We start from the raw sequence: 21,761 nt of genomic DNA, 5'->3' as shown, positions 1-21,761 counted from the left end.
CAGCTTGTGTTGTTGCAGATGATATTTCTACGTAACAGTCAGTGACTGATTCTGCTCCTTTGGACAGAATTTGGTCTGGCATTGCTTACTAGTGCTATGGTTTTTTATTTATTATTTCTAAAGTTATCTGTAAGACTTGACAGTCTTACAAAATTAAATGTGCTTGTGAACTCTACGAGCCCTCTGTTCTTTGCGTGGATGGGACTTTTTTCTGTGCTCTGACTAAAACCTTGGGTGAAGTCTTTCGCCATATCCTGTAACTGATTTAGTGCCTCATTGTCTGACTTGCTTCTGTTTTCTTTCTTACTCCCCTCTCCTCATCTGTTCTTGCTAACCATTGTGGTAAGTGCCCTTTCATCCATCAGAGACCTTTGACATGGGAACAGTCATCAGGTGACCCTAGCTGTGCGTGGTGTTGGCAGGAACTGATTTCCTACATCTGTAAGAATCCTTGTGTTAAGAGTGTTTGGCTAGGAAGGACATACGGTTTGAATCACTGCTTCTGGGCGACAGAATCAGTTAATAGAAATTACCTACCTCATCTTCTGGTGAATAGAGTGAGATCGGGTTCCTTGGCAAGTACTGGACTCTTTTGTAGTTTGGTCATCTTTTGGAAGACCCTGTGTTGGTGTTGTGCAACTTCCCTGTTGCTGTGACTTGAGACTCTTTTTGTGATGTGTGCGTTTGTCTAGCCTGCTGCACTAGACGTCACTGCTCCCCTGACAAGAGGGGGAAAAAAAAAAGGGTTCTGTAGTATTTTTGAGAAAAACTTAACTGGATGAATACTTTTATTTTCAATTCTCCATTTTTCTTATCATGGATAGTCAGTTTTTGGGAATCCTTTACCCTCCAGCATCTACATATGGTTATATTTTTCACCCTCTCGTGTCAACAGGTTTCACAGGTATGAGCAGCCTATGTGGGCTCTGCTCAACTGCTTGGTTGAAGCTGAACTTGTGGTAGTAATGGGGATGTTAGATGGTGTGTCAGGACCAGCAGCCTGTGGAACAAATGAGATCTCCTTTTCATGGGAAAATGTCTGAAACAGAGGACAGCCCAGTACTCGGGTTCCTGTTACCCACTCTTGGAAGTGGCCATTTGTGTCCTGTCTTCAGGTGGAGGGCACTCACATAGGACATCTTTAAGGAAAGAGGGCTCTCTACTGTCTGGAAGGCGGAGGTATCAGATGGTATCTGATGTTTGTGTATCTTTATGATTGAATGTTAACAGGATGTGGATCGTATTTGTGAACCAAAGTGGAGAGGAGGCCAAGAAACTTTTTAAATGCTCTTATCCTTGACATGAGCTGAAGGTGGTGGAGTTACTTCTGAATATATGCCATTTCATGGGCTGACTGAATGGTTTTTGGAAAAGGCAGATCATGTTTTTAAGCTGACAGTCCCTGCTAGTTAGCACTGTATTAGAAAGCAGAGCATTTTAACTTGTCTGTCAGCAGAGTGAACCATGGCATCAGAACTGCCAATCGCAGTATCCTTGCTGGTCGGGAAGACTCTTGTGGCTCTGCAGGAGGGTAGGTAAGCAAAACATTGGGGTGAAAGAGCACTGGATGCTCTTGCTGTTCTGCTGCTGGGTATTGCTTTTGTTTCTTCCCATCAGCATCAGTATGAAGTAGGTGTGGGCTGGAGTTGAAAGTCACGAGAGTTTTGTTATATTCAGACTTTTCTTAATCCTTTTTGACTCCCCTCATTACTGCCCCCTCCACACTTTAAGCCTAATGTTTTGAGCTGTTGCTAATTATTCCCGTGCAGGGTGGTGGGGCCCACTGTCATCTTTCCTATAGCTTTTCTGGGTTTTGCTGGTCTACCCGTTACTCCCTGAGCTTTGTTACCTCAGCAGATTAAATCCTGGACGGATTTTGTTCCAGCATCGCTCTGGGCCGTCACGAGGAGGCAGCTCCCTTGTTAAGTTAATGACCTGCGTCCTGTCTCCAAGGCCTTCTTTTGCTGTGCAGCCCTAGGGTGATGTACAGCGTCAGTATTTATGAACTGTCTCTGTCCTCCTGTCATGGTTCCTCACCTAAGGACGCAAATAGTGTTTTACTGTCCTTGAAGGCTCTTTCTGCTGCCTCTGCCAGTCTCTGACAGCTGAATTGCTGCTTCCTTCCCTTTTCATAACCTATCTGACAAAATTGCTCTTCTCAGGACAAAGAAATAGCACCAATCAGCTCATTTACGTTTTAATTTTTGATATAATTTGCTGCCCGCATCTTTGCGTCAAAATTTGTCGTTCGCTATTTCTCACTTCTACCTGCAGACGTGTTTGTTGCTCCCTTTTCGTGGCCACTGCTCTCAGCCTGCTGGTGGCTGTGCTCCTCCTCTGTCAGGATTCCATTTGTGCCACTCTCCTCTCTGCTTGGTGTTTCTTGCAGCGCTTCGATGACCTTTCAGGTGCCAGAGGAAGGAGAATGCTTTTTTGTGCACACCGAGCATCACCAGACATGACCTTATTAGCAGATTCAGCTTTCCTTGAAGTTTCTCCATCTGTTCCCTCTTCATAAGGTCCCTTCACAGACTCTTGCCCGTGTCCTGGGCCACAGCTCTTGTTCATGCGCCTGTCTCCTGCATTCACCTCAAATAGTCTTGTGCAGTGGAGTGAAAATTGCCTTGCACTGGGAATCCAAGTGTCTGTTTCAGCCACTTCCCGTTGAGTTTCCAGTCTTGAACGGAAATCTTTTCTCCTAGGAAATACCCTTCTTGCTTGCGTTTTTGTAATACTACCTCTGCTCGTTTCTGCCAAGTGCTCAGGAGGCAAGTTTTCTTGTAAACACAGAGTTGTATTGCATTGAAGTTATTACGAAGCCAACTAAAACTGCTTACTTGGAAGAAAATTTTTTTTGCAGCGAATAATTCGAGGACCGTTGTTCTGACAGGTGATGTGTCTCTGTTTTCATGCTGTAGGAACAGCATGTTGTGCCTGAAACACCTGTTGCACTGGTACTCTAACTGTACTTGCTTGTTAGCAGCATTATGTCGTGTGGAGTGCTCCTCCCAAACTCCTGCAGTTAGATGCAGTAGAAATGCTAAGGAAAGGAAATTGGTCAAGGGACCAGCTTACAGAGCTTGTAAATAAAGGCAGGAAAAATATAGGAAAGTACAGGAAGAAAGAATAAGGAAAGAACGAAATCCTTTTAGGAAAGGTACTGGCAGTGGTCTCTGCACATCTGTGCTACTCTCAATTCTGAGTTTGTGTGTGTTTGCGTGCATGTGGAAGGGTGCCTTAGCAAAGGAGAGTTGCAAGGAGGATTAGAGAGCATTGAGAACATTTGCAAAAGCTGTTCCATATGAGGTAGGAGCATGTGCCAAGTGCTAGTTTGAAACATTCCCAAGACGGCAATGGTAGCTGATGTCATGCGCCAATACGAGGTGCAAACTGACCTCTTGGTACTGGCAGAGAGAAAATCATGATGTTGGGAGAAGTCAAGATGGGTCACCTGTGTTTTATGTGGAAGAGAATGGAAGGCAGGGAAGGGAGGCAAAGGTACCGTTAAAGTGACAGAGAAGGATAACGAGCTTTTTGTTGTGGAGATGATAACAGAAATGTTACTTTGGTCGATACTCGATTACAAGGTGTTGCGGTGACTGACACCCAGTCTAGTCTCAGCTAGTTGCTTTAGTTGGGTGAATAAGTAGGCAAGGACTGTAGACGGTCATGTGAAGAAGACAACTCACCCCTGTCAGGGTGTGAAAGTTTAGGAATTGAGTCAAATAGGATTGCTAGCTTGTGACTCTGATTGGCAGGGAAAATAGTGAAGTTTTCCAGCAGGGGAGAAAAGCAAAAAGTAGGGGGTAGGTAGCAATATGAAATTAAGGGCTTAGTTTCTCCTCTTGGGTTAGAATTAGTGTCTAGGTATCTGAGAAACATCAAAGAAATTGAGGTTTTGATTCAGACAGGAGGAAATGGCACTGTGCTGGCTGCATAGATACAATAGTTATTGCCCACGTGTAACATGGGGAAAGGAGGACAGAGCCCCAGAGACTCCGGAATACCAGGGGATAGTGGCCCATCGTGGGGGCAGCCCTAGTCCTGCAGGTTAAAGGGGACAAGGAAAGGGAAAAGATGACGGTTAATTTAGGCAACAGGAGCAGAACTAGGGGAGACAGGTAAGGAAGCTGAAGGAGGATGACATTTTGAGGAGGGGAATATGATCAGATAGTCAGTGGTAACAAACATGTCAGGAAAAACGAGACAAGAAACTGGCTCTGAATTTTGGGTAAGGATTTGGGGTGTAAGCCAGAATGAAGTGAGGAAAAGGAAGTAAAGGGAGGGAACATCATGGAGCTTTACAGATGAAAGGCAGAAGGGAGATCAATGGCACTGACATGCAGGTGGGGTCAGAAGTCAATTTTGGGTTGGGGGCTTGTTTGGAGATTCTGAAAAGGGTTTGTTTGGGGAAATAAGAATGGGTGGGGAGAGATCGCAAAACGTGAGCATGGAGGAAAGAGTAGGCAGATGTGAAAGGGGGGTACTGAAGCATTAGAGAAGAAGAACGAACAGGAGGTCAAAGATATTTAGAGTTTGTTTTGACGCTGGGGAGGGGTGGGTGTATGTGAAGGACACCCATCTGTTCCTTTGAGATAACGGAAGGAAATAGGTCACTAAGTGAGCACACAAAGTGAAGGGCATGGGGAATTAATAGACTGACTGGGTTGAGGGAGAACTTGGCTGTGTGCATGGGTTTGATTTGTGAAGTGTCATACTTGCTACATGCTCTGTAAAATTCCATTTCTTGATTATGTTTTTGCAGTGCGGCTCCATGACAGTATTTCAGAAGAAGGTTTCCATTACCTCGTCTTTGATCTGTAAGTGTCTTTCTTTGGCTTTGATGCTTCACCAATGATACAGGCACGTGGATGGTTGACTAAGAGTGGAATAAAAAGCACCTGCATTAATGTAATTCTCCCTTTTTCTTTTGAGACCTGTAGATACCTCTGGCCCATTTGACAAAAATCCATTGACTGTGTGGTAGGGGATGGACCAGGAAGGCTCCTGGCAGCAGGTGTAAGCGTGGGATGGCAAAGGGCAGCTATCCTGTATAGGGAGGCTGCTTGAGTTTTGTCTCCGAGGCTGCCTGGAGGGGGTCAGAGGAGGGATGTTCTGCCCAAACTTAGCATCTACTAAGCTCTGTAGAGCGGCATGGGCAATTCGTGCCCAGTGTGTCAACAGTGTCCTGTACACTGCTGGTGAAATGGCAGTCCAAGGGGTCAGTCACATGGATGTACCAGCTGGTGCCATGGTGGTGGAGCTCTGCCCTGGCTCCCCTGTGCCGCAAGGTCGGTGGTGGAGCTCTGCCCTGGCTCCCCTGTGCCGCAAGGTCGGTGGTGGAGCTCTGCCCTGGCTCCCCTGTGCCGCAAGGTCCGTGGTGGAGCTCTGCCCTGGCTCCCCTGTGCCGCAAGGTCGGTGGTGGAGCTCTGCCCTGGCTCCCCTGTGCTGCAGGTCCCCACACAGGCTGTGGGAAAGGGCCCAGATGGGCGGCCACATACATCCCGTGCAGCCTTGAGCTAGACGTGCACAGACTCTGTAACCTCCCTTGTTCTTTTGCATTCCAGGGTTACTGGTGGGGAGCTCTTTGAGGATATTGTTGCCAGAGAATACTACAGTGAAGCAGATGCCAGGTAAGACTGTTTCCAGACCCTTCTGTGTATGTGCCACGTGTGTTGGCAAGTGGAATGAGTTTCCTGACTGCTGCTCTGTGCACAGCTTTGTTCTGACACTCTTGTCCCCGTCTGGAAAAAACAATTCCTCTTTCTGCTATTAGCATAAACTATTGTCACCGGTTAGCCTGACTCACCGCAGCTCTAGCCCTTGCCACTTGCAGACTCTGTGCTCTTTGCTGGAAGACCCATTGCTAGCGGCTTTGTCTGCGTGACCTTTCTGGTGGGTGGTGACAGGGTGTCCTTAGTGAGCAAACGTAGGGGAGAGCTGTCGTGGGGCCGAGAGCACTGCCTGCTTGGCCTCTGCCTTCTCCTAGCAGGGGTTCCAGTGATGTGCCATTGCTGTTGGGCAGACCCATTCAATTTGCCTGTGTCTAGGTAATGGTTTACAGGGCGGGGGGAGAGGGGCCTTTGAAGGCTATGTTTCTGTGGAAGCCCTCTCTGACTGTGAGCTGGTTGGCACAGTGAGAAAAGGCACAGTATGTGAGAGCAACCTTTATATTTTAATATTAGAAAGATTTCGTTATGCCCTTCTTTTTGTGAGTGTGTCCCCTCTCTCCCGTACGTGAGCTTCCTGAAATGGCCTGTGCTTGTCCCTTTGCCATTTATGCAGGGTGGGTGTTTTGTGCAGCAGTAGCTGAGGGTGTTCTCTGACCTGTCCGTCTGCTGGACGTGCAGCGTTTGGAATCAAAGCTGGGATTAGGCAGCTCCTGTTCTGCTTTAGCAGGGCCTGGGAGTGGCCCAATGGTGACATTTCACCGCTGCTTATTCTGCACCCGTGTTCTTATTCCTTATCCTAACCCTTGCTGGAGCAGGAATTAGGGGAGCCATGAGAGGAGAGGGGTAAGAAGGCAGTAGTGGGTGCTGCTGCAGGGTGAGCTTGGTAGACGGTACTGTGAGGAAGATCATACAGAGTGCAAGGAAGGGAAGAGTATGACCTGGTGTGTTAGTGTAGGTACTGTTGTGGAGTCTGTGGGCGCTTACTTGCTTTCCCTGTGGCATGCTTACAGCCTCTGTCTTCTGGGCATTGCATGATGCTTTCAAATGAGGCATTGCACCACGCACTCCGCTATGAGCCGTCTGCTGATGGAGAAGGCCAGTGGGCTCATCATCTCTGATGGAGCTCCTGGCAGAGAGGTTTGAGAGCCCTGTAGAAGTTTTCAGTGGGGTGTACAGATGTTGTAGGCACAGCGTGTCGGACGGATACACAGTCACTCAAGCCGTTCTGCCTTGAAGTTGGGAAGTTTTGAGGTTATCGATCACTATCCTTCCCCCTGGCCCTCTGGCTGGTGCCTGTTCCCTGAAATGGTCAAGAGCTGGCAGTGACCGACACTGCGCAGGAAAATTATGGCAGGGTTAGGGGAAAAGGAGAACTGTCTGTTGCTCTGTGAGCCTTCCTCAGGGTGCTCAGCCCTCTGACTGTCAGCTGGCCAGGTCTCGCAGTGCCCACAAGATGACAGAGTGAAACTCCTCCCTTTCTCTCCCCATGCCGAGCTGAATTCCAGAGCAGGCTGGGAGAGCGAGAGAGCGAGGTCCGTGCCAATCCGCCGCGCTTGGCTCGCCTGGGACACCTCACACTTTTGCCATTTTTGGCCAGAAAATCTCTCTCGCTCAGACTCAGCTCTGTTCTAATTATACATTTTTGTTTTGGGAGCGGGGAGATATTCATGGACTCCGACCCTGAGGATTGTACTGCCAGCTCCAGAGGGGTGGGGGTAACAAATACACAGTTCTTCACCTCATCTCCTCTTCCTCCCCTCACCCTCTTCCCATCTTGTCCAGTAGCCAATTTCCCTTCCCTCAAATATTTTACTCATTTCAAATTTGTTCCCCTGAGATTTGTAGAATTTGGTGAGGGGACTGATTGATCCTGCAATGAGGACACAGACCCGTCTGAGTTGCCCGCATCTGGGTGCTTACTGCCCAGCCATAGTTGTCAAAATCCCTACTCCATTCCACGTTCACCCTTGGGAGCCGAGTAAATGTTTAGCGGGAGAGATGTTTTTCAACCAGAAACCTCACCCATGGGTGTGTTGCGCTGTCCTTATGTGACAGGTGTAAATAACATCTTGCTTTTGCCCCTGTGGTTACAGCAGTGAGAGTGGCAGAGACGGTTTTCTGTGAGCTGGGGGAGTGCGGCACACTGCACTTAACAGGGAATGAGTCTGCTTTTCAGATCACTGACGCCTTAAGTGGGATCTGTACTTAAAAGGCACCCAGCAAGCGGGTGTGTGCGCACGTTGTATATGTAAAGTGCTTGAGATGCTGCTCTGAAAGCTTTGCAAACTGGCAGGGGCCCAGGAGTCCGTCATCCTGAATTTGCTGGGGGAGGCTGCTGCTCTCTAAAAGTTTATTCGTTGCTCGGGACTAGCCCAGCTGAATGTTTCCTGGAGCGATTGGGTCTTGCTTGCCCGATCTCGGCTGCTGTTTGCAGATACTCGGGTGCCTCGGTTCTCCTGCGTGGGGTGGGCACTGTTGACTGAAGGAACAAGTGAGATGCTTAGTGTGATGGGGAGGAAAGGAAGGAGGTGATGCGAGGTAGGAGAGAGGCTTTGTGGTCCTGCTATAGATAGGATGTTTAGCATCCTGTTGCTGAGGGGGCTGGGGGCGTCCAGCTGTGACAGTAGTGAGCTGTGGCATCCAGTGGGCATGATGAAGGGATTCAGCCTGGGGTCTTGAACTCTCCCTGGTACAAATATAAAAGTTAGGGAAATAGTTCTGGGATGAGATGAGATGCCAAGTGTATGGGTGTGTGTGCATAACTCTATGTGTCTCTCCCTTTATCTTGCAGCCACTGTATTCATCAGATATTGGAGAGTGTGAATCACATTCACCAGCATGATATCGTGCACAGGGACTTGAAGGTAATATTTCCTCCGTGCCACAGAGGCTGAGGAGAGCAGCCAGGGGATCATTGGAAGAGGCAAGACAGGAATACTGTGTTGCCAGCTGGCAGGGTTTTTTTTTTCACTTGAACTGGACTCAGGGGTTCCTGAAGCACAAATTCGCTCCTTCAGAGTTTTCTAGAGGGTGTGCTGAACTCCTGAGGAAATTTTCAGTCTTCATGAACCTTGCCAGCTCTCAGCCTCTCCGAGGCAGCTTCAGGGTGGAGTAGTTGTGAACCTTGGAGTGCAGTAGGCTTTCAGAGAAACTTGGGTAGGATTTGTTATAATGAAGGACACTTTCTAGTCTGCCATTGAAGAGACCTCTAGAGACCTGGGGCTATCTCTCTTCAATCTGCCAGGATGAGTTTGTCTGCACAGAGCATGTATATTTTTATTCTGTGCTGTTGCCAAACACATGCCATTTGGCTAGGGCAGAGATGCACAACAAGAATTTTTTGTCATTTCTTTCTTCTCTCATCAGTAGAAGCACTTTTAATCTAAAACCAAAACTGCTGGCCAGTTAACACTGGACAAATCAACCGTTTGCCACATTATAACACATTTACAGACCCAGAGCCCCCACAGTGTAGTTACTTAAACTCCCTTCCCACGCAGTGCCAGCTGTACTGGGAGCTGGGCAGGCTCCAAGAATGAAGAGATTTGTGCGGGAAGGTCTGCCTGCCCTGCAGCCCTCTCTGTCTAAAGTGGGAATGGTGATGGCCACCAGTGGTCCAGTTAAATTAATGCAGGATGACACCTGCTACTAGTGTTGGTTTTGGATTGTTATACAATGCATAAGGGGAAAAGTATAAAAATATTTTGCAGAGAGCATGGTAAAAGCATGTTGCAAGCTCGGTGGCAGTGTTCCCCCGGTGTTTTGATCTAGTGGACAGCTGTTAACCCTTAGTGTTTCTGGCAAACTCCCATGCAACGCTTTTGGCCTTCTGATTCAGAGCACTGTGAAAAGATCCAAGCGATCTACTGCAGAATGGCTGCTCTGGATTAGAGCTGGCACCTGCTCTTGAGAAAGCAGCCTCTGAGAGGCGCTACTGCCCAAAATTAGAGCCTCTATGAAAATCAGTACTGTTTTCCAGTACAGGATGGTTTAACTTTTCCTTCACATCCTGTGTTCAGATGTAATCTGTTTTGCTTCCCAAGTTTTGTTTGTGTGAAAGTTGTGAACTTGTTTAGAACTTACCAGCTGCTGGACACTCCCCACTGTAGTTAATGTGTTTCTTCTGTTGCTTGCTCTGATTCACTGAAACTATCCAGGCCTGAGGAGTAGCCATTCCTTTTAGCAATAAAAGGTCCCGTGCTCTTTATTTAATATTTAGCTCCTTGCCAAAAGCTTGGCCTTCAGGGTCAGCATGTAATAACTGCAGAACTTGCTTCAAGTGAAGTTTTGTCTTTTGCACCTCCCTCTCATAAGCCTGTCTTTTGGCTGACGTGCTCTTAAAGAACTTCAAATGTTGAGCTGCCCATAGGGACCGTAAGAAATTAGGGAATGCATTCACATCCTTACCAAAAAGTATGTGAAACCTGAGACAACCCATATGTTGGCAAACATGCAGATGCATAAGCACCTTTAGCCTTAAGGTGTTTGTAGCTGTATTTTAGAAGCAAATAGTGCTTAGCTAGCACAAGCCTGGCCTAAATTTCACTGTTTCTTAGTCAAGCCGAGCCCAGGTGTGATCTGAAGTTGGGAGGGATTTTCAGAAGACTTCATTGGTCTTCTGCTTTAGGGACTTGTTTACACTGGTGAATTTTCATCAGTGTAGCTTGATTAACAAAATCTTTTCCACTTCCTATATAGTGAAAAGCCAGTGGCATCCAAATGTATTGAGACCCAGTTCCCCTTCCTTCCATGCTGATTATGGCAAGGACTGTGATGGGCAAGGCTGTTCTCCCTTCCTTCAAAGCAGAAGCAAGGCACGTGCCCAGTGCTTTAAGGCAGGTGAATGAGCAAAGCAGCTTGTTCCTGTCAGGCAGAACAGGGACAGAGGGTTGCCGTGGGATGAAACTGGTCAGCAGGCTGCAAAAAAGACCTTCATCAGATTTGTGAAACTGAGGCAAGCTCCTGTTTCTGGATTTTCAGGCTTCCATCTTGCTCGGTTAAAAACTCAAGTTGATATGAATTGCACAAATGAGCAGGAGCGTGTAGGATGAGAAATCACATTGGTCCTGCCTGTCTACAAGTTGGGTTTCCTGCAGAGCTGTAATAGCCACCACCTTAAAGGCTTTGGGGTTTCAAAGGGTCCCATGTAACTAGCTGCTCTCGTGCTTCAGAGGAAGCTGCTGACTCTCAGTACAGTTTTTGGAGTTGTGTTAAGCCTTCTGCTGAAGGCCTCTGCTGGAACACAACAGAATTATGATTCGAGTGAGATTCATGTGAGGCAGAAATGTGAGGGGCAAAAGTCTGTCTCCCTTTCCTGGCACATGGGGGAAGTGACATGGCTGCTTGTATAGGTGACAGCGTATTTTACACTGCTGTAAATATGTAGCATGAAAAAACAGCTTACAAGAATACTTACTGCTGTGCTGCTTATGCCAATTTGAGGCTGAGGCTTTTTCTGTAAGGGATGAAAGCTACTGCTTATCCAGATGATGCCTTCCCACATTACGGCGCTGTATTTGGCAGCCCTTATTAGCATCATATTTACTTTTCCAGCGCCTTGGGGACTGTGTAATGTTCATGGGGAGAAATATCACTGCAGATTGTATTTACTGCATCTTCCACCCACTTCGCTCCCCACCCCACCCCCCCCCCAAGTTACTCTCTGCGGGGATGACAGAAACAAATTTTGGGTTCTGTGCTGCAGGAGCTGTACTGCCAGTGCCCTCTGGTGTCAGCATGTAACGTATGGGCTGGGTCGGGAGAGGCTCTGGCTCCCACACAGAATTTGTGTTAGACTTGAGGATTTTCTGCCTCTCTAGGTCAAGGCCATTTGTTGCTGTTGCTGTGCCTTCACCTGAACAGCTTTAGTACATGCCTGCTAAATTCAGTCAGCAGATTCAATTTAATGGTGTGAATACTGAGGTAGGAGGCTTTAACGAAGATGTCAGTCTTTCATTCTTACCCCTTTTTTCCTTCTTCTCCCCAGCCTGAGAATTTACTACTGGCAAGTAAATGTAAGGGTGCTGCTGTCAAACTGGCTGACTTCGGACTGGCTATAGAAGTCCAGGGAGAGCAGCAGGCCTGGTTTGGTAAGAGTGTTTGAGCTTTCCCACTTTCGCTCCCCCCTTACCTGGTGGCTGGTCGAGTTGCACGCTCCCTGAGTACTTTCTCTCAGCTCTTCCAGCACACTTGTGTGTATTTGGCATTGCTGCTTCCTTTCCAAGCATCTCAGCCTCTGGGTCCTTGGGCACGAGCCTAGGTGCAATACAGGAAAGAATATGATAAATAACGACAGAAAACATGACTGTGTATTTCTCTATTTTTCTTCTCGGTTTACAGTAGATGCTAGTGTCAGAGATGAATGCAGCTGCTAAGTTTAGACCCTGATCTGAACTTTCCTATTGCTCAGGAGTGTAGACATCTGGAATTTTGTTTGGTCATTTTACAGAAATGCATTTGACCTGGCCTTCCTCAGGCACTTTTGGATCTGGCCGTATCTTTGTTTAGCTAAAACATAATTAGAAATGAGACCTTCACAGGCTAAACATCAGCTCTGAGACTCTGCAGTGCTGCGGACATACTGGAGAGATAGCTGCTTCTCCTGGACTGCCCACACCGTTTGGCAATCAGATGTGTCCCCTCTGTGTCTTGTGTTTTCAAACTCCAAGCCATTATATATAACAATGATATAAGGCCTGGCATACAAGTTTGTGCCCAGCTGGTTGACACGGTCCCTCTTTCTTTTCTGTTTTTCCTGCAATACATAGACACTCGATCCCATCTGATTTTCTTTTTTTTTTTTTTTTCTTTTCTCTTTCTGTTGGTTTACCAAGAGGTAGCTCTAGCAAATATGAGATGAAGGGTGGGAAATGGGTTTTGGAATTTGTTGGTTGCCACTAGTGGATTTTGTGATACGGCAAGATCTCTTCTGCTTGGGTACCGTAAGTACTTCATGTCATCCATTTCCTGGCAGGGTTTGCTGGCACTCCAGGCTACCTCTCCCCTGAAGTCTTAAGAAAAGATCCTTATGGAAAACCAGTGGATATATGGGCATGTGGTAAGATTCTGTCAAAATGTTTTATACTTAAACAACACCATTTCATGTAGAAGAGCAATTCCTTATAACCTATTGCTGGGAGGGTGCGCAGTGCTCCTTCTTATTGGGTGGAGAGATGAAGGCACACTTGAGGATAAGCACCTTGTGTAGATGGAGTTAATATCGGAGCCTGAACTCCTTTGATTCTGGCTCCTAATCCCTTCCTCAGGCCATCTATCAGATGTTTGAGACTCAAGAGATAGGACCTGTCTATGCTTTGCAGAGTCAGTTGTTTAGATAACTGTAGCAATTTCCTATTACACTAACTATGTAGAAGATGCAATACTGAAGAGTTCTGAATTTTTTAAAAGGAAAAAATGAAGTGTAAATGTATCTGGGACCAATAAGTTTAAAGATATGGGATAGCAGTGTTGCCTGACATGGACTAAATGGCAGGACAGGAATGTTAGCTTTGTCAGTGGCATTTTTGTCCCAAGACCATGCACAGTAAGCGTCTAAAAACCTAGTCCTTCCAAAAAAGTCCTTTGCTGCCCAGCAACCCCGGGGGATGTGGCTTCATTTTATTCTGAGAGCAGCTGGGAGTTGTGGCTCACCAGCCACGATAGCCAGAGGAGGGTAGAAGAACATCATGCACCTTGTTCTAGCTCCTGGCAGCTGGCATTAAGAGCTGAACATGAAGTAACAGGGAGAGGATCAGCAGAGGAGCGCTTTGTACTGTCTTTTTCTACCTCGGAAGGCTAAATATGATGGCAAATGAAGATACAGAGCAATCATTGCCTTGGGGACTGTCAGGAGGGAAGGAAGAGGGGCTGAAGGAATAATTGGCGTATTAGCCTAACCATAGTGTATCTGTGTCTCTCCCTCCCAGGAGTGATTCTGTACATATTACTAGTGGGGTACCCTCCCTTTTGGGATGAAGATCAGCACAAACTCTATCAGCAGATCAAAGCCGGAGCCTATGACGTAAGGGCACTTTCTTGCTGAGTACCTGCATGGATGTAGAAGCCATCCAAAACATGGCACTATCTTACTTGGTGTCCAGCAGCAGGCCCCAAGCTACTGTGCAAAGTGATGTTTGGCGTGTTCATACACCTCGTTGTCTTCACTGCCTGGGATACAGTCCTGTTTGGGGCTACTGAAAGGATATGTGGAAAGCATCACAGTGGGCACCGAGACGTTGCTGGTCATTAGGGAAATGCAGAGCTGGAAATGCAGTGGTGGGAAGTGGTGTCTTCTAGTGCATTTACCGCAAAGGGCTGTGGACGTAGCCAATGCTGACTCTTTCAGGGGAGCAAAGGGAAGGTAGAATGAAGAGGCCTGTCTTTATCAAGGCCTAATTAAAAGTATGGGGAGGTATTCTGTAGAATAATAGCTTAAATTATGGCCTCTGGTCTCCTCAGTGCCATAGTGGAATTTCTTCCAGCCATGGAAAGCGTGGAGCCCAGTGAGAAGACTGAATGGCAGGGGCCTTTGGAGGGGTGGCTTTGTGGTAGGGATCAGCGTGGTGGGTTGGAGGCTCTGGTAAAAAGCCAAGCAGTTCATGGAACAGTTCTCAGATCATGGCAAAACTGAGGTGTAAAAAGGTGCCTGAAGGAGAGGAATAGCAAGGAGGTTAGTACTGGGGAGCAAAGGTGGTGTAAAATGTGGTTTGGGTACCACAGCTTGAATGTTTGACGTAAATCCTGCCATGTAAAGAGAGGTGTGGGAGGGAAGAAGGAACTCCTGGAAATCCTAGCTCAAAGCCTGTGGGCATGAATATCAAGAGGAAGCTGGGGAGTTCATTTTGTAGGCTGTTTTGTGGTTTGTATTTTAAAAAAAAAAAAAGGGGGGGGGAAGCGAGGGTTCTGCTGGACCCCAGTTACCTCCCAGCTTCTGTGCCTGAGACCCTGAGAGCGGCTGTACTGCTGAGAACAAAGGTCTGCCTAACCCCATGTCCTGGCTCAGTGGCTTCCTGAGTGAAAGGAAAGTGATGTCTTTGTACTTGATAGCCTTAAATGGACTTGTGTTTGTCTCTTGCCTTCCCGCCCCTCTTGTTTCTATGTTGCTTGTTCTCATTTGAAGTGTTTTTGCGCTAATTATATCAATGGAGATTTTCAGAGCACTTCAGGGGTTAGATGTCTAACTCTTTCTGTAAGTCATGAGGAGTGAAGTGCCTGATGCCGCCTATCTACCTGCTGTTTTTGAATTCTTACCTATAATGAACAAGTCCCAGTAGATTCTTCCCCTGTTTTGCCTGGTAGAAAACAGCTCAGGTTTTACTGGCGTACCTGCCCCTGGTGTCCTTAGCCCAGCACCAAGTATGCACTGGACTGGTCTGTTGTTATCTCTTGAGGAAGTGGCAACTGTGAATTGGACTTTGTGCTGTTGGGTAGGGGGTTTGCAAGGCATTACCATGAATACTTCAGAGTTCGGGTGGGGAGAAAGTGTCCTGGCTGAAAGCTCAGCATCATAATTTTTGAGTAGTCTCTTGCAACGTTTGCAGAACAAATTGTGTAATGCCTTGCTGATGCCTGAGAATGCAGAAATAAGATTATATGCAAATCAAATATGGTAGATGTGTTTTTATGACCCAACTAAACAAAGCACAAAATGCAGGAGAAAAGAGATGGGATAAACTTTTTCTAAATGTTGTAGTACTGTAAGGAAATGTTCTCAGGACAGATCAGTCTTCCCCCCCCTGCTTAAATACAGGGGACTTTTATCCCAACAGCACATTTATCTTTGTGTTCTCAAGTTCACCTGTATTTGTACAGTAGATTCATAGGAGTGAGGCGTACTGCATTTAATCTCAGCGTGGTGTCATCTATACCACATGCAAGCATCTGGAAGATGGAGTAAATATGTCATCTATATCATTACTGCAATTATAGGAGAGAGCAGTTACCCTTCATGGATGAACAGCAACTGAAAATCCTTGAGATTCTTTTCTTTGTATCCATGCTTCTGTATTCCCATCCACTATTAAATCTCTCTTGCTCTTCAAGTAATGATTTCTGGTATGGTAGATGCTTGCTAACAACTTGCTGGTGGGTTGCTACACCTAAGTGACTGGTAGTGTTCCAGGATATTGTGCTTTATGGTGGGAGAAGTATACCTGATGGGATGTTCTCTGTTAGCGGTTTTTGCTTTCACGAGGTTTTGCTGTAGTTAAGTGTGTGTGACTTTTTGCATATGCTGTTATAGCTTTTTAGCATGCTGGAGAAAGAGCAAGGTGGGGCAAAAAAGATAGCGCTTGTGTTTTTCATGTCAGAACTCAGTTAAAAAGGTCTGTGACTTTACTTTTTTGACTGTCGCGTGTGAAAGAAATTCAAAGGTCTGAGTGATTCCTAAAAGGCTTTTAAACTGTTAATCTTCCTGCCTATGTCTGGTGAATGGTACAGGTGTGTCCTGCTGTCTGGTACCATTCATTTGCTGGATTCTGTACGATTTTCGTTCAGTGTGGATTTTTCGCAAAAATCGATGGTTTTTGCAAATATGTTGGGCCTGGTATCAAAAGGGCAAAAGCTGGAATTCAGCTGTGTAGGAGGGAGAATCTCTTCTGCTAGTAGAAGGTACTTTCAGTTCATCGTCTGTTCCTTCTTCCTCTTTCAGTTCCCATCACCTGAGTGGGACACTGTGACTCCTGAAGCAAAAAATTTGATCAACCAGATGCTGACGATAAACCCAGCCAAGCGCATCACAGCTGACCAGGCTCTCAAACATCCATGGGTCTGTGTAAGTTTTTCCCTCTATTACGGATTGATTTGTGGTTTACCCTGAACTGACATGTCAAGAAGATTTAGCTGCAGAGGAGCCCAGAATATTTTAAATATTTCAAAATGTGATTTCTTTGGAGGCTGACCTTCAACAAGCCAACTTTGTCATGCTGTGGTGCTTTTATTGCCACTGTAGGAAAAAAATAATCTCTTATTCTTTTAGAAGTTTTGTGAATGTCCATAGTTTCTGGTTTTCCCCACATCTCCTCTTGCAATCCATATCATCCTAAAATGTCAGATGGAGTTTGGCATCAGACAAAATATTTTAGTTCTTCATCTCTACTTCAGTTTATTGCATTGCATCTTTGCAACGTTGGAACATTTCTGCTCTGCTGCAGCTTAACTGGCTGTAAACCTGAAATCAGCGAAAAATCTTTTGCTGTTCTGTTCATGTAGTTTCTGCCTTGCCAGACCCCACACATGAGTATTTTTCATCTTTTGCAAAGCTGGCAAGGAAATTCCCAGAATGCAGCTGGGAGTGGGTGTAGGGGAGGGCAGCAATGGTGCACTTTTATCTCTGCAGGATGAAATAGTTCCACCTAAGTCTAACTAGATGCTCTTGTAATACCATAGCATGCTTTCTAGGATGTGTCTAGTGTGTTCCTTCGCTCATTTTTTCTTGAGAAACTGTGGTGGTTTTTTCCTTCCGCCACAAAACAACAAATTAGCCATTTAAACTTACTTGTGTGAACATCTGTGTAACAGGAGTGTAGTGTCTGCTGTAAAGTGATGCAAGTTCCTTGAAAACTTCACACTGGCTGAGACTTTGCGTATCTGTTTTTTTCCTCCTTGCATGCTTGTAATCAATAGCCGTTCCTGTATATTTAACTTTTGTCCCAATGCCTGTAACCAAAGCTGTATGTATTACGATAGCTCGCTCCTTGTGGCAACACAATATAGAACGGTTCAAGAGGGGCTTTCCTTCCCTGAGTTATGGGGAGTTCGATTTCACTTCACAGCCGTTTCAGCCTCCCGCCCAAACTGCCTCCCGTTGAGTCTGTTTTTTTTCCATTTGCTCTGCAGTCTCTGTGTGTGCAACATACGTTTTCTTTCTGGAGATGTATTGCCCCCCTGAAGTAAATGGGGTAGGAAATCTTAATAGTTTTTCTGAGACACTGAGTTTCTTAGCATCACTGAACTTCTGAAGTATGTGTTCCTGACTCTTTTAAGTCCACATTGAATAACTGACATCACTGTCACTCCTAAGGAGGCTGAATGAACAGCGGCCATCAAAGTTGTTAGAGAGGACAGTTTAGCTACATTCTCCCGCCACACTGCTGTGCGTACTGCAGCAGGTGACTAGCTTTGCTGACAGGATCAAAGCAGAGACTTCCCATGAAACTAGCTGAATATGAGCATGGTTTACACTTCTTTTGGGTATTGCAGATTTTTTTCCAAGCAGGAGAAGGGTAATGGAGGGTTTGTACACACTGATCTGCCAAGTTAGTCGTTCACCCACTGTCCTTGTAAAGGGAATTCAGGCTTGTGGCTCTGTGCAAGAGCAACAGCTACTTTGGCATTAGTCTCTGGTTTCCTCATGTGCTCTAAATGCCTGGCAGCATCAGTCTCTGGTTTCCTCATGTGCTCTCAATGACTGGCAACACTTCTGGGAAGTTCTCTTTTTGCAGCTGATGGGATCCCAGTCTGCTGTGGGTGACAGGTATGCATCACTGGCTAGAGGTTATGCTCAGGTTTTTGCATTGGTACAATAGAGCTATATGATCTTTCCTCTTACACACTGAAAATCTATTTCTGCAAAACTGATGCAAAGATACCGAGGCCTCTGCTACTGAAGTACTTACATTCAGGGAGTTGCCACATCCAGGAAGGCTACCGCTCACTAGTATTCGCTTACTGCTTGGAATTTTCCCTTACAGCTCTAACTAATGCAACCCTGATCTTTTCTGTAGTGCCTCTAACTCAGTCCCCCGTGGGTATGCTTGTTCATTTGACTTTGACTTTGTCTTCTTACTGTCTTGATCCATTTGTGTGCCTGAGAGACAGGGAGCATTGATTCTCACCTGTACCTCAGTCATAGAGGTTCTTGGGCACAGTCCTGTAATAGCCAACCTTGACTTAACGTGTCTTGCTGTATTGGGGAGTTCTTAAGTTACGAACCGGTTGCAGCGTTTTGCAGCCATGTAGTGGTGAGAGGCTTGGCGATGTCAGCGCCAGCACGTCATGGTTGTGTGCAAGTGGAGAGAATGTCCCTGGCTGATTTGGTTAGGGTATGTTCTTGATCTTTTGCTGTTCCTGTTTTTCAGCAACGATCCACTGTCGCTTCGATGATGCACAGGCAGGAGACTGTGGAATGCTTGAGAAAGTTCAATGCTAGAAGGAAGCTAAAGGTAAGCACATGTTAGTTTGCCTTAAGTTTGTTTTTAATCCTCTGAATTTGAGGTTAATGCCTTCCTAGCAACAATATTTTTTTTATGATTAGCTCACTAACGTTAGTGAAGTACCTTATGTGGTCCTCCAGTACAGGGTACTAAAGAAGTGTATTGAGGAGCTGGGTAGTTTCTTTCTCCAAAGCTGTAAGTTTCCCATGCCTCTTCTGCTACACAATCACCCCTTCTGCTTCCTTCAGGAGAGTTGCAATGGAGCAACTAGTTCTTAAATTCTGGGGCTTTTAGTTCTGATCACTGTCTGCCTCCCAGTGTATTAGTTGCCAGTAGCTAGGGCAAAGCCTCTGGCCTGTGCATGGAGCAGCTATCTGCTGTTTGAAAGTTAGGAAGCAACTGTGTGTCTAAACATAACTCGCAGTGCCATTTTAGATTTCCTAGGCTATCCTGCCTGGCCTCTAGCTGCCGCCCTAGAAAGGCAGGACTCTGAGAGGTCCCGTGTCAGGTCCAACAGCCACATGTGGGCATCCTGGATACACTAAGACTTTCCAGGGTAGCATTGGGATACCTCTGCTTTGGCACCTGACACAGTGTTCTTCACGGGTCAGCCCAGCCCCTTTCTGAAGTGAGTGACGCTGTCTATTATCCCTGCTTTCTCTCCCCCACAGGGTGCAATCCTCACGACGATGCTTGTGTCTCGGAATTTTTCAGGTAAGTTCTCACTGTTCCCATCCCTTCCTTGGTTTTGTTTTGTGTGAGTGAGTCAGGGGATATTTTAACCATTTTGGAGTTGAGTAGAAGGGAAGGAGACATGCTCACAATTCATCATGGTGGTCGCTTCGTCTTGGCTGGTGACCAGTCTGAGATAGGAAGTGATTTGTTTGGGGAGGAGCACATGGCGCTGTAGTCTGGTACAAAACGGAAATAAAGTCAGCTGCCACAATCCTCTCATGATATTTTGTTATCAGGTTATTTTTGGGAAATTCTAGCTGGCGTTTGTTAGCTTTCCCATCTGAAACCAGGAATCAAGAACTTATTAGGTAGCAGTGATTCCTTTAGACCTGAGGCAGGGACGCAGAGCAAGTAATAATGGTAAGAATAGGGACAGGATCTATTTGGGTATTGTATTACTTTGACTCATCAAAAATGGGTCTGAAGCATATAGCTATTAGAGTTCTCCTTCTTGGAGTCTCAGAAGTGGTTTTCATCCTTTTAAGCTTAATAACTGGTAGTCTGGCTGCCACCCAACTGCATTACGTAGTGCACTTACTGAAAATGCAAATCTCAACATGCAAATCAGTGCTTTTTGGAAGATGATTGTCTTGGCTCAGCACATCTAGGTGATGCAGTCTTATGTGTGTTCATTTCCATTTGGGTGGAAAACCTCTATTTGCAAGTGCTTTTGGTTTGTGGGATTGTTTGCTTGCTTTGCCCTCTGCCATTTTTTTTTCTCTTTTAAAAAGGGCAATCATTGAATGCATGAGTCAGATTTTTATTGCACCTGACTACAGTTACTTTCAAGTGAAAGTCTGCTGTATGGATTATAAGTGATGATGAATGAAATGGAAGTGTATTAATTTCAGCTGGCTATTTACTAATGGTGGATACCAATACTTATATTCTGGGTGATGTTACAATAAACTTCTAATCGGAATGAAAACCTCTGTGAAATGATCATCCCAGCATCCACAGTGCGCATTCATGCATACATTCTTTTGTGAAATTGAGGTAGTGTTTTTAACCTCCTGTATGGCGATTTAAAATAAAAAATTAAAGGATGTGAAGTCAAGCTACAGTTGAGGGACAATCCTCAGCAACTTCAGAATGGTTTTTCCTTGGTTCTTGCTTTCAGGTGAACCTGTGCCAATATGTCAAGGACTACTTGTGGCTACAGCAATTTCTCTTTACTGCATTTTGGATAGTTTGGCCTTAAAGGGACAGAATGCTTTTTTCTCCATTCACCTGTCCCAGGATTGTGCTATTACAGGACTTAAAAATTATACATTGTTTTCTGAGACTGATTCTGAAATAACTGTTTGAGGAGCTATGGCACAACAACAGGGCTTCCGCAGGACTGTACAAAACTTAACGTTTTCTTGGGCTTTCTGCTGGTGTGAACGGTTTTTTATCCATTCAAACAGCTATTTTTTGTTTCACTTAATTGATGATTCTGAAATAGTCAGGGGTTTTATTTTTTTTAAACAGCAGTTTTAGATTAATTTTTAGTCTGCAAATGTTGTCACTTCTAATGAAGCTGCAGAAATGCTTGGTTAAGAAAATCTCCTGTGGCCCAGATTTTGAGTACATGAAATGCCTGAGAGAAGGGTTCTCCTTAATGGTGTGTGACCTATACATCCACTTACTCCCTGAGCTAGTATCAAGGAGGAAAAGGCTTGCTCTGCTCATTCTTCTCTGTCTCAAGGGCTGAAGCTGCTGGATCCACTTCAGTTAACAGCTGAAGAAAAGGAAATCCTAGGTGGCCCATAGTACGGGGTTCTCAGTATCACCGAGTTCTGCTTTGAATATAAGCTGTGATCCCACGTAATGAAACGCTCTGAAAAACTCTCCAGAAAGAAATGTTGTGAATTTAGATGCAAAGCATTTATAGCCTCTGCGGATAGTAGCTATTCCTAATATTTTGATGTGTTTTGAAAGTGGGGAGATCAGCTACTCTTGTTTTCTTTGCAGGACTGTGTGTAATATGAGCTTGACTTTTCTTTATGATTATTATTTTTTAATTTACTTAGTTTTTTAAATTGCTGCAGTTGAAATACATAAATCTGCTGGAATTGAAGAATAAGTGCATGCTAACTGAAAGTAAAAAGTTAGAAAGTCCATGTGGGAACTTTGGGTAGAGCTCAGATGTGAGAGACCTGTCAGATCGTGAGAGGTCATCTAACCGCATTTGAAAAGTTCTGAAATAGTACTTGTTTCT

At 45.6% G+C, this 21,761-nt stretch overlaps 1 protein-coding gene across 1 annotated transcript in view; it reads left to right on the top strand.

Annotated features, from left to right (window-relative positions):
- Positions 1–21,761, top strand: part of CAMK2G (calcium/calmodulin-dependent protein kinase II gamma) — a 123,829-nt gene that overhangs the window by 65,646 nt on the left and 36,422 nt on the right. Inside the window, exons 4-12 of the mRNA XM_009322482.1 lie at positions 4,766–4,820; positions 5,568–5,633; positions 8,464–8,536; positions 11,659–11,761; positions 12,646–12,729; positions 13,598–13,692; positions 16,321–16,443; positions 18,749–18,832; positions 19,495–19,537. Of these exons, the coding sequence (XP_009320757.1) occupies positions 4,766–4,820; positions 5,568–5,633; positions 8,464–8,536; positions 11,659–11,761; positions 12,646–12,729; positions 13,598–13,692; positions 16,321–16,443; positions 18,749–18,832; positions 19,495–19,537 (726 nt within the window). The remainder of the gene's footprint in view (positions 1–4,765; positions 4,821–5,567; positions 5,634–8,463; positions 8,537–11,658; positions 11,762–12,645; positions 12,730–13,597; positions 13,693–16,320; positions 16,444–18,748; positions 18,833–19,494; positions 19,538–21,761) is intronic.

Source organism: Pygoscelis adeliae, unplaced genomic scaffold, assembly GCF_000699105.1.
Source record: "Pygoscelis adeliae isolate BGI_AS28 unplaced genomic scaffold, ASM69910v1 Scaffold244, whole genome shotgun sequence".
Classification (NCBI taxonomy): Eukaryota; Metazoa; Chordata; class Aves; order Sphenisciformes; family Spheniscidae; genus Pygoscelis; species Pygoscelis adeliae.
Note: the sequence above shows the minus strand (reverse complement) of the source record. Positions and strands in the feature narration are given on the sequence as shown.